Source organism: Antechinus flavipes, chromosome 1, assembly GCF_016432865.1.
Source record: "Antechinus flavipes isolate AdamAnt ecotype Samford, QLD, Australia chromosome 1, AdamAnt_v2, whole genome shotgun sequence".
Classification (NCBI taxonomy): domain Eukaryota; kingdom Metazoa; phylum Chordata; class Mammalia; order Dasyuromorphia; family Dasyuridae; genus Antechinus; species Antechinus flavipes.
Window position 1 is genome coordinate 512,078,466 of NC_067398.1, and position 11,990 is coordinate 512,090,455.

Here is an 11,990-nt window from a genome sequence, read left to right on the forward strand (position 1 = left end):
CATGAAAAGTTGGACAAAAAGAACAATAAATTAAAGAGAATGTTATGTACACTGAGGTAAAAAAATCTTTCTGCAATTATCCTGTTACTTAGCAATGAACAAAAACTCATGATTCCTTTGATCTTGACTCAGTTTTAGAGACCTCAAAGTATAAAAATTACTTATTAGTTTTTTAAATTCAGAACAAACTTAAGACAACATATAAAGAAAGACATGTTCTCTACTGCAATTAATACCTTCTAATAGAACCAGTAGTTCTTCCCTAGCAACTCCCTCTAATTAATTCTAGGGCTGCAGCCATTCTAAGGTAAAGAAAAAGCTTTTATTATTTAGACAGTTAATTTATATAAAATACCTCCCTTCGAGTTAAGAAACTAAATTTTTTTAAGTTAAAAAGCAAAGTGGCTATGAATAATGTTAATATAGTATCAGTCATAGTCATGATACCCAACTGTGAAAAGCAATGTAATACCAAAAGAAAAAACTTATTAGTCTAATAATTTTTTTCCCCACTCAGACTCAAATAAGTGACATAGTATGGGCAATAATTGTGATACTGAAATGGTGAATATGGTGGTTCACAAAATTAAAAACTTTGAAGAAACTTCAATAATGAAACTAGTTTACAACCAGCTCTTATAAACTACCCAATATTATCATACTGTAAGTACTTGAAATAATTACTGTTAACTTATTCTAATTATTTCTTATAAGAAATCCAAAAACAATTACAAAATATGAGTTACTAGCTTATTACTGGCAAATTAATAAGGAATTATATATAAAAAGCTAAAAAGGACAAGAAATTCTTCTAGTTCCAACCCCTTCATTTACAGATGAAGAAACTAAGATCTGAAGTAACAAAATAAATAACAGAGTCAGGATCTAACTCCAAGTTCAGCACCCTTTTTACTTTATCATACTGACTAATAACTAGAACAGAAGAACAAACAAATTAGCCATATTGGTCCAACTATAGGTCACTTATTTCTACCATCCAAATCAGACTTGTATAAAACAATTATAAATTCTAACATATCTCTCATGGCCTAATGAGCTGCTGTTCACATTGTGGAAATGATACAGGAATCTAGTTGTTTATTTTCTTTTACTTTCTTTTTCTTATCTCTGTGCCTCCTTCCCCTTTTTCTATTCTTTTGTTCTCCATTGAGAACCACAAAAACACTGTCTACCTTCTGGTCTCCTCTTAATCCCTTCTCCATATGTGGAAAATGATTTTCTAGTGATTTAGGATAGATAGGTAGGTAGGTAATATCGGTATAGTTGGGGCAAATCTGAAATTAAAACAATAATAATAAAGAAAAAGCAAGTTGGTAATTGCCTAATTTTACAGGCTAAGACACAGCTAATGCTATTGCCAAACTTAAGAGTAAACAGATCCCTCAAGCCCTCCCTTCTCTCTACCACTACCACCAAAATTTTTACCAGTCTTGAATCTGAAAAGTGTATTCCTTTCCTTACCCCCAATTTAGGACATACACGCAGATAGAGGGGAAAATGGGTCCCAGAGTTTCGAGATAGAGTGAGATACTATATTAGAAATTACCAAAAAAAGCACTTAAACAAAAGAAAAACAATTTGACCTTCCTCAATCATATTTTGTCAAAAAGAAATCTATATTACATATACTGAGATAACATAACTTGTTTCAACAAGATTTAATTTGTATACACAAAGCATCAATTCATTTTATAAACTAATAAAGCAGTATTTGTAAAGTTCACAAAGATCAAGTAAGAAGATTTCTCTAATTCAATGAACTGGTTTTTATTTATTTTAAATATTTACAAAAAGTTTAGAGAAGTCTAGAATCAAACCAGTTTTATAATATAGTGACCAAAAATTATAAATCAGGTTGGTCAGCTTATTCTTCCACTTAGAAGAAACTCAAATAGAAAAAGAAAATGAAAGTAGCATTCTATCATCCCATTTGCTTGATACAAACTTTCACTTTCCTTGCATGACCATGCTAAATGAAAAATATATACTAAAACAGATAATGGATATATGTTAAGAAATTACTTTGATGCAATCCACAAACCTGTGCAAAAATCTTTACCAGCCTTGAATTATGGGAAGGTCGTATTTGCAGATATTCTCTCCACCACTGCTTAGCATATACAAGAAATAAACGCTCTCTTTCTGCTGTTTTCTGTCGTTCCAAAGCAAGCTTTAATAATAAAAAGAATAACCCAATTTGTTAGTTTAAAAAATTTTTTATTATGTCCATTTCAAACAAACTAGAAATAATGTGCACATTAAAAAAGTAACTTGGTTATTAAATGTTATAAATTACAATACCAAAGAAATCAAAATTCATATTCTAAAGGCTTTAAAAAAATGTGTACAAGATTGATTTCCAACTTTATATATATTTATTAAAATTTACTTATTTTCAATCTTTCCACATGCCTTTTGTTTTTACATTGTATTTATTTCCAGATATAATCTTCCACAACCATTTGTTTTGACAGTTTTTTTTTTTTTTTAAGAAAGCAGTTATATAAAACCAACCAACTCATTAATATGTTATTTGTGATATTCCACACATAGTCTCCCACAATGGTTTATCGTTAGGGAGAAAATTACCTTTTGCTTAATCAGAAAATAAAGGTCTTTCATTTGAAACTATTAAAAAATAAAAATAGCTTTCAGAAAAATGTCATGAAATAGGTGTGAAGCACTGTCTTAACTGGCCTGAAATATGGATCAACTTTGTACTTTTCATTTGTGTTATAAACATGAAAATCAGAATTGGGAAGGACCTCAGAAACTATCTAGTCCAACTCCCTAATTCTATTGATAAGGCACCTTAGGAGCCTAGAAGTTCAATGACTTGTACAAGGTCACAGAGATATTAGCAAATTAGTAGCTAAATTGAAATTTGGGTATTCTAACTCTAAATCCATTATCAGAAATTAGAAAAGAGCATGAGAGAATAGCAATTTCCCAACATCATGAGTAGTGCCTGCTTTGCACAAGTGCACATAAGGAAAAAATAAGAGAAAATTGTAGCATAAGAACAGGATAGAAAATATTGCTAATTCACTATGCAAACAAAGGAGTTAGGTTTCTTTTCTAACCTGAAACTCCATTTTTTTCTTCACCCACACTACAGAATCCAAAACTATATAGAATCTTTCACTTAATTTTCCCCCCAGTTCTAAAAAAGCTTTTCTACAAAATGTGATTTGTACTAATTTTAATCCATTAACTTTATTTTGTACTACTAATACATCTTACAAAGTGTGATTACTGAAGGACAGTTTTCAATTTTTCTCTAATTCCACCTTACCCTAATTACATCTTCATTCTATAACCCCTCAGAATTTAAGTATTCAAAGTCATCTACCTCTTGTAATTCTTATCTCACTTCTTTCATATATGTACACGCCCCCACTTGTTAATTCTCCTTAGAATACAACTTCTAGAGCAGGTTCCACATCTTTTCTATCCCCTCTGAACATCTCTATGTACTTAACATAGAATGGTATTCCATATATATTTAATAATTTAAAGGTAAACAGACAAACATATTCTTATAAAAAGGAGTACCAAGATAAAAAAAAAATCCAGGATTACTTACTTGTGTATTAACTATTTCTTGGGACAATGTTTGATTAAGTTGTGGATATACTTCAAGTTTTACATTTAAAATTCCAACAGAAACTTTTGATTCTGTACCTACAAATATAAATAGAACTTTAGCAATTTTAACATCATATAAGTTCTAGATAACAAATGTTTCCCTCAAATAGAATTCAGACTACTTTAACATTTATGTGGAAAAAAAAAAACTTTACCATTTGTATTAAATAATACATCAAAGCAATAAATTTAATATTACCATATTTTTATTTTTAAGTTCATTAACTTAAGACTCTGAGAAACAGAGTCAGGTAAGTAATAGGGTATTCAATTACATATAGTACTATATTGATCTTGGAAATAAGTACAAAATGAATTGTACTAGTAAATATTAAAGTATAGCTTTTAAAAAAAGTGAAATGATGAAAAAAATGAATTAAAAAATTGCTCTCATCTCCACTTGAACTAATAGCCAAAAAAAAAAAATTTTTTTACTATTAATTTTGCAGGGACAGCATACGTCCATTTTCCTAGGATAGTTTAATATTATCATCACATTTAGTACGATCCTAGATTTAGATTTGGAAGGGATCTTAAAAATAAATTAAAGTTGAGAGAGAATAAATACCTCACCCAAAGTCACTCCAAAACCAATGTTTACTCCACTGAACTATGTTGACTTCCATTTGGATTGTTCTTTATAATTTACTGAATACTTTCACATACTTTAAGTTCATTTGACCTTTTAACTTTATATGTCACCTCAGAAGGCATCAAATCTGAATTTTGTAGTGTTTTAGGGTTGCCATTATTAATATCAACCATCAGTAAACATATTATATTTTGGCAAGATATAGAAGTTCAGACTCAATGTTCTTGGAGGACATTTCAGACATTATCTTGTTTGTAATTTGACTTTTATTTAAAAATAGAAAGCCAACTATAAATCCAGTTTTTTTAAAATTTCCAGGTATTTAAAATTTGGATATTCATTAATTTATTGTATTGCTGACAAAGAATGGGTGAGATTTACATGATTTACTGGTTCTGCTACCTAGATGATTTTAGTGAACATTACCATTTACTAATGTTGACCAATAATGTATAGATTAGTACTGCAGTATGTATTTAAAATAAATGTAAGGGATCTAGTCTGAAGTACCAAAGCTTAAATTTAAAAAAAAAAAATGTCTAAATACAGTTTTCTTAAAGTGAATGCAAATATAAACAAAAAGAATACATATGATAGTAATATATATGACTTACATTTTAAAAAATTAATTTTACTATACACCTACATCATATAATAAATGTAAAAGTTCTTTAACACATAATTTAAGAAACCCCAGATTTGAAGACATATTATGTGAATGTTTAGTTTCATTCACCTTTAAAATGCTACTAATTTTAGCATTGAGATTTCTATATTAGACAATAAAAATATTTAAGTACAGCAATTGTCTCTTTTAATTTGATATAAAAATTCCCAAATTGGGAACTTCTATTCCCAAATTACCGAGAGCTTAGCTTTTTTAGAATAAGTTTTCTTAACAAATACCAAGCTATATTTTGCTATAGTTCAATAAGTTCAATCCTGAAATAAACAGCATTGTAATTCACACATAGACAAAAGTAATTTTAATCATTTATTTTTGTATACCTATAGCTGAAGAAACAAAGAAATTAACCAAATTTTCTATGTTCATTTTAAAAGAAAATTTATGACAAAGCCAGATTGAGTATGAAAAGATAACCTTATATTCCCTCTGGATCTTTTCCAGTAATAGAATATGAGAATCTAATTGGGGGGAAAAAACAAACAGCTCCAAAGATGAAATATGAGAAGACACCTGTACTAGCACCATAGTGAGAGCCATGATGGTATAGAGCAATATATAGAACATCAAACTTAATTGATGTGCTGTTTTTGCTGAGCTTATTGTACTTTTAACCTTCTTTTTCTTTGGTTCTTTGTAGAAGTGATAAATCTCTATAGAGTACCTCACAGTTATTTGTTTACAACGTAAACTATACATCCAGGGGACGAAAAGCACCCATTAGCAAGAAGACTTTGCAAAACTTATAAATTTGATGTATTAAGTGTTTTTTAAATGCTTGTAAGAACTGTAGAAAGATGTAAAAGGAACAAAATAGGAGAGAATACTTTATAATGTACTGCCATTCTTACTGTATTTTTATACATTTTGGGCAGCATTAAATTTTTTTTTAAACTGATGTGTTGCTCTTTGTGCATTATGTTAAAAAAAATTGCTCCTCAATTTTTAAAATTTATTTTTGCCTTTGAATTTGTACAAATAGCGATGCATTAAAATGGCATTTTAATATAACGATGGCGACAGCTTCTGTTAGTAGCTGCTGGAAGCATGGCTGCTTAATGTAGTGTTTGCATTTTGATGAACAGAAAACCCTGTCAGGGACCAGTAGTTCTAATCCTGTTTGTGAAGCGAAGAAAGGAATCATTATAGATTTCAGTGGTGGTGACACTATTTCCCAAGTCAGTGGGACATAAACTATTACATATTACATTTTAGTAAACATGCTAAATGTAGCAGATGACAAAACCTGGGAGAGATTATCATCTAGACAGAGATGTGGACAATAAGCTAATAAAGTAGACTAAGTAAAAATGAATGCAATGTCTTAGATTACAATTCTCATCCACACAAGCCTAAGATGGAGATGGCATGGCTAACAAAAGAGTTCATGTGAAAAAGACTAAGGTTTTAGTGGACCATACATTCAATGGAAGTCAGTCATAGTGATGTAGCCAAAGGAAGTAATTTATCTTAAGTCCATTAAGAGAGGTAGTTATAACTTATAACCTATGGTTATAAGTTTTATATATATATATACATAAAGTTTTATATATTTACAGTGATTGGAAGAAATCTCAAGCATTGTGTAAAATTCTGCATACCACATTTTATAAGAGATGTGGAGAAGCTATGGGTTGACCAGAATCGTAAGAAGACTGGAGACTGGCATTCAGGAACTGAGAGAAGAAACTCAAGGATGTTTAACCTTTGAGGAATGCACGGGAACTGTTTAATCGAGATTTTAAAAGTACTTACAAGTTTGATGTGGAAGAGTAAGAATTAGAATTGTTCTTTTTGGCTCCCAATGGCAGAATTTTGAGCCAAATTTAGGCTAAATTTAAAAGTAAACTAACAGAAGGTAAAGAAACACTGGGGAAAGTTAGGTGGTGGTAAAAGATAACAATAGCAAAAAAACAAAACAAAACAAAAAAAAAAAAAACCAATCCAAAAATCTCCATGTAATCTTAATTTTTCATTGTCATACCTACACCCAGAAGTTCCACAGCAATATTGGTCATCCCATTATCTGAGCCAAGGACTGATCGCCATTCCAAAAAGTAGGATGCTACTAAAGAGGTCTCACCAAATATATCAGTTTTTATTAGAACCATATGGATTGGATCACATATTGATAACATTGTTGTTGCATCAGCCATTCTAGTTCCATCACCTAGCAATATTAAACCAAGAGAAAATTACATAAATGTTATATAGCATCCTATTAGCCTTAATAATTTCATCAAAAAGTATATCCACTAAGAAAAAATCAAATAAAATTTTATACTGTTTTCAAAGGGAAATATGTACAATGCTAAAAACGGAAATCTCTAACCTTCAGTTCTTTTCAGTTATACTTATATAAATTTTATTTAGATAGCAAAGCATGATTATAGTTTTATTTCTAAGATATTTAGATCAAATTGGGACAAGCAAACACTAAATATTAAACAAATTGTAGGACTCTATTATAGTTTTTTTCTTTTTGGTAAGGCAATCAAGATGAAGTAACTTGCCCAAGGTCACACAACTCTTTTTATACAGCAAAATATCTGTTTGGACATGTATACATATATTATATTTAACTTATACTTCAACATATTTAACATGTATTGGTCAACCTTCCATCTGGGGGAAGGGGTAGGGGAAGGAGGGAAAAAGTTGGAACAAAAGGACTTGCAACTGTCAATGCTGAAAAATTACCTATGCATATATCTTGTAAATAAAAAACTATAATAATTTTAAAAAATTAAAAAGAAGAAAAAAAAGACTATGAAGTATTCTCAAAATACACATTTAATGACTGTAGAAATTAGCCATCTATCATTAATTACAGAGTAAATACAATCACTATAAACTGCCAAGAAAAATATGAGGACAAAAGATGAAAGGAGGTGTGTGACAGCTGGCACAAAAGAGAAATCATGAAGTGAAACTCAGATATAAAAAGACTTCAAAAACTGGAAAGCGGGGGTAGAAAATGAATGAGCAAAAATGAAGAAAACGGAGGGGAGGATGTGAACATTATCTTGTAGCAAAAATCTAATTGTTTAATTTTCTCTCATACATATCAAACACATAAACATATATTGACATGCAAAATAAATTAGCTAATTCAATGGATTTCTTACCTAGGCTTTCTCTGTGTACTTCAAGCAAAAAGCCATCATGAAAATCTGGTTCACAGGCACATGGGACAGGTTTAGAGCGGAAACGTTGGTTTCGAAAATGTAAACATAAAGTGAAGGTAGAACAAATTTGTCCAGGTAAAGGATCAGGTTCTTGTAGATGTTCCAAGAAAGCTTTTCCACCCAAAACCTGAAGGTAAAGATACCTCCGTGTTGGATCAATATTAGCTGTAAAGTGTAGCAATATATATGAGGAAACTGCCAGCATATTTTAAGGAATGTGATTAAAACAATAGGAAATGTTAAATTGATAGAAATAAAATAAAAGACATATAAAATAATTTTTAAGAGTCATTTGCTCATTAGGAGCAAAGGTCACATGGAAGTCGGTGATCTTTTCTAACATTATGGTTCAAAGAAGGAGTTAGAATCAGATTTTGGGCTATTTAAAAAAAAAAGATATTTGGCATTTTAAAGTTCATCCAATCACCAACTGTCCACTTAAAGCATGTCAATTTTTTGGGACAGACAAATGTATTTAAAATCATGTATCGATATTACTTTTAAAAGCAGTATGCACACCTGATATAAAATATATAAATTATAACACATGAAAAAGAATTTATTTACTTTGTTTCATAAAATGGGATACTGCCCCCCCCAACAAAGTTTATTTATTTTTGTTGATAATGAAATTTTAACATGTTTTCAAATGTGCACTATCAAAAAAAAAAGTCTACTATGATGCACAGATATTTAACAGCAACTAAATTAATTATCAAGATTAAAATACACACTTTTTTTCAATAGAGTGGACTGCTTATCATTAAAATTAGATGGTTTTGGAGAGGAAGTCAATTCTCCATCAGCTATGTCCTAGAAAGGGAGAAAAACATAGAAATAAAACTCACTATTATATAAGAAAACAACAATTGAGATTTAAGGAATCAATTTCCATTCCTTATACAAGAAGAAAGAATAGCATTTTAGATATTATCAAAATCATTTTTTATTGTGTCAAAGGCCTCTGTAATAAAAAGTAAAGCAATTTTATACTTATATGATATAAAAACATACTATAATAATAACATGTTAAGACTAATGTAAAGGGTTTAAAAGCCTGGTTCATAAAGTAATATAATGTATGAATTTTGAAATTCTGGAATAAAATTTAAATTTTGTATATCTTACAGAGTTTTGACATTTTTCTCTGCTATGAACTAGTTTTAATGAAGTAATGATAATTACGCAGCAGTTATTAGGCTAATTACAACAAATGGGTTTATGAGTCTCAGTCACCAAAAAAAAAGTAAGCTATCTTAAATTACTTAGTCTCTAGTGTATTATCAAAATCATGTCAATTCTTACAACATATTACAAAGTAATTTAGGTCACAGTTTCTCATTTTATAACTTATTTTTACAAAAGAGATCTGGTCACCATCACTACTGCATTTGGAGTTATATCACTAAATGACCTATTTTTGCCAATTGATTTTACGGGATTAAAGTAGTTTATGAATTTTTACTTAAAAGAAATGAACAACTTTATTTTTACTTACTAAGATTCACAAATTCACAAAAGGGAATTTGATGTCAATAATCAAACTTAATTTAAAAAATAGAGTATAACTTGACCTTGGTGTAGAAAGTTTGTCAAGTTATTTTAGAATTAGATTGAAAAATCTGTGAGGTTTAAGTCTATAGATAGAAGAATTTAGGGAAGGGTTGTCTCTAATAAGACATCAAGTTATAAATTTTATTAAACTAGTAGACCAAAGAAACAATTGGAAAAAATATAAGAATTGTTTCAGGATATCATACTAATAATTAAATTAATCTGACTTAAAGATATCTTCATAATCATGTTTGACAAATAACAAGAGAAAATTTTATCACTTTGCAAGATGAAAACTTTTTGCACAATAGAAATATTGCAGAACCACACTAAAATACTATTTTCCACAAAGCAGAATTTATTATAAGTAATTCATTAACTAAACAAAGAAAGTTTACTTTTAAAAAATATTAAGATCTATTTTAGAATGGTTTTGTCTATAAAACAACTTCACAACATGGACCTTAGGTCCAGTGTTATTGTGACATTCCAGTGAATTTGTAAAAATACAGTTATTCCTAAAAGATTACTCACAGTAACAAAAGTGAGCTCTTTCATGACATCATCTATGATTCCTCGGCGTCTAAGAGCTTTTATTAAATCTTCTGTTGAAAGTTGTTGCTCAGGTGCCAATTCTTCCCTTATGGTTTCAGCAAGAACTTCTCTTATCCTGCCATGGACATCCATCTATATAGAGAACTTAACATTACATTTTCCCTCAACAAATTTTCAAGAGGTATGATGATAGTTATGCATTGTTTTAAAAGACAAGTTTGCTTTTACAAAGGAATATACCACAGTAAAGCAAAAATAACTGTAAAAAATATAGAATAAACACTTAAGTTTGAATATTGGCTTTTTGACATCAACAATAAATAGAAGGCTATATAACTATTTGGTAAAAAATGTTGGAATGTTAAAAAGCAATTATATCATTTACTTTTTAAGAACCAAAATTTAATATCAAATAATGTAAGTTTTTACTATTTGGAATCTTCATCACAATTTTCCAACTGGTATTTAGCAAATCAAAACACAATGCCTTGATTCAGTACTTCAAACACAAAATTATTGTTCTAACGCCAAGGCAGCATTCTCAAGTAATGTCTTTACTTTTTTTCTAATGTTTGTTTCTATCACTTGCTGCCAGATACTGGTGATCTCTTTCTTAATCTCATTAACCACATGGTAGATGATTTTATGTCCTGGCTTGAATTCCTTATCTTTGGCTTGCACTGCTCATTCCAGCTTTCAACAAGTACCAATAAATAGAAAACTTCGGTAGCATGTTCACATAAATCTGGCATTAAGTATATATTGGTCTCTATCAAGACTAGAACAAAAACTAAAAAAGTATATAGATTCAGATGTGCAAGTATACACATATGTAACAGCTACATTAATAATAGATCTCTATACATTTACTGAAAATTCATGACCAATAAAAACTGATTCTGTGTGTGTGAGTTCCAAAACTCATTTTGACTTATGGGATACCCTATGCACATGTGTGAATATGTGGGTATATGTGAGTGTGTGTTTACATACAATTTATATAAACGTTTTTAATGCTGGCTCAGGAAGCTACCATTTAGAAGGTTCGCAATCACATTTGTTCCTGTAGTTTCTTACAAAGTTACTGAAATTAATCAAAGACACGGGCACTCCTGCTGAATAAACGTCTGTGTGATGGGATTCCCTTCTGATTCTGGGGGAGCAAACACCCACTTCCTGGCTAGTCCTGCACCTTCCAGGGCTTGCCTTAAGCCCCGGGAGGCCCCGCAGCCTCAAGTGCTCATCCCTGCTGCTAGAAGTGCTGCCCTGGACAGCTCCCGTTGTCTCGAGGGTTCCGTTTCCTCTCGAAGTCCAATTGCCAACCGTCCCAACGTCCTGGCTGGCGCAGACTTTTCCTTAGGCGGCCAGGGAAAAGCCCTAGGCCGGGCCAGGGACGAACCCCGCCAGGAAGGGGGTGGGAGAAAAGACCGCTCTCTCCTCCTGCAGCCCCGGGTCCCAGTCCCATCACAGGCCAAGCGCGCCCTGGGCTGCTCCTCTCACCTTGTTGAGCTGCTGATGGATGAGCTGCTTGAGCTCAGTCGCTTTCTCCGGCGGTAGGGACATGGCGAAGCCCGATGGTTCCACTGCCACTTCCCTTCTCCTTCCTTCCTCTCCCTCCGGGAGCTCCAAGCGACCCTCCCGCTGCGCCCCTAGATATTACGGTATGCTGAGATCCCGGGCAGGCCGCGCGCAGTCTCCCCGCGCAGACCGCCCGGCCCGCGTAAGCACCCCACTCTGAGCGGGAACC

General features: G+C 31.5%; 1 protein-coding gene across 4 annotated transcripts in view; it reads right to left on the reverse strand.

The window, feature by feature from the left end:
* CEP76 (centrosomal protein 76) overlaps window positions 1–11,990 on the reverse strand; it is a 30,399-nt gene that overhangs the window by 13,551 nt on the left and 4,858 nt on the right. Inside the window, exons 1-7 of one of the 4 annotated variants that reach the window (XM_051970490.1) lie at window positions 11,744–11,942; window positions 10,223–10,375; window positions 8,869–8,947; window positions 8,075–8,299; window positions 6,931–7,116; window positions 3,608–3,705; window positions 2,063–2,191 (exon numbers count right to left, since the gene is read on the reverse strand). In XM_051970490.1, the coding sequence (XP_051826450.1) occupies window positions 2,063–2,191; window positions 3,608–3,705; window positions 6,931–7,116; window positions 8,075–8,299; window positions 8,869–8,947; window positions 10,223–10,375; window positions 11,744–11,806 (933 nt within the window). In that variant the 5' untranslated portion in view covers window positions 11,807–11,942. Of the gene's footprint in view, window positions 1–2,062; window positions 2,192–3,607; window positions 3,706–6,930; window positions 7,117–8,074; window positions 8,300–8,868; window positions 8,948–10,222; window positions 10,376–11,743; window positions 11,943–11,990 lie in introns of those variants that run through there. The other 3 variants (XM_051970493.1, XM_051970492.1, XM_051970491.1) reach the window with 3 other exon arrangements.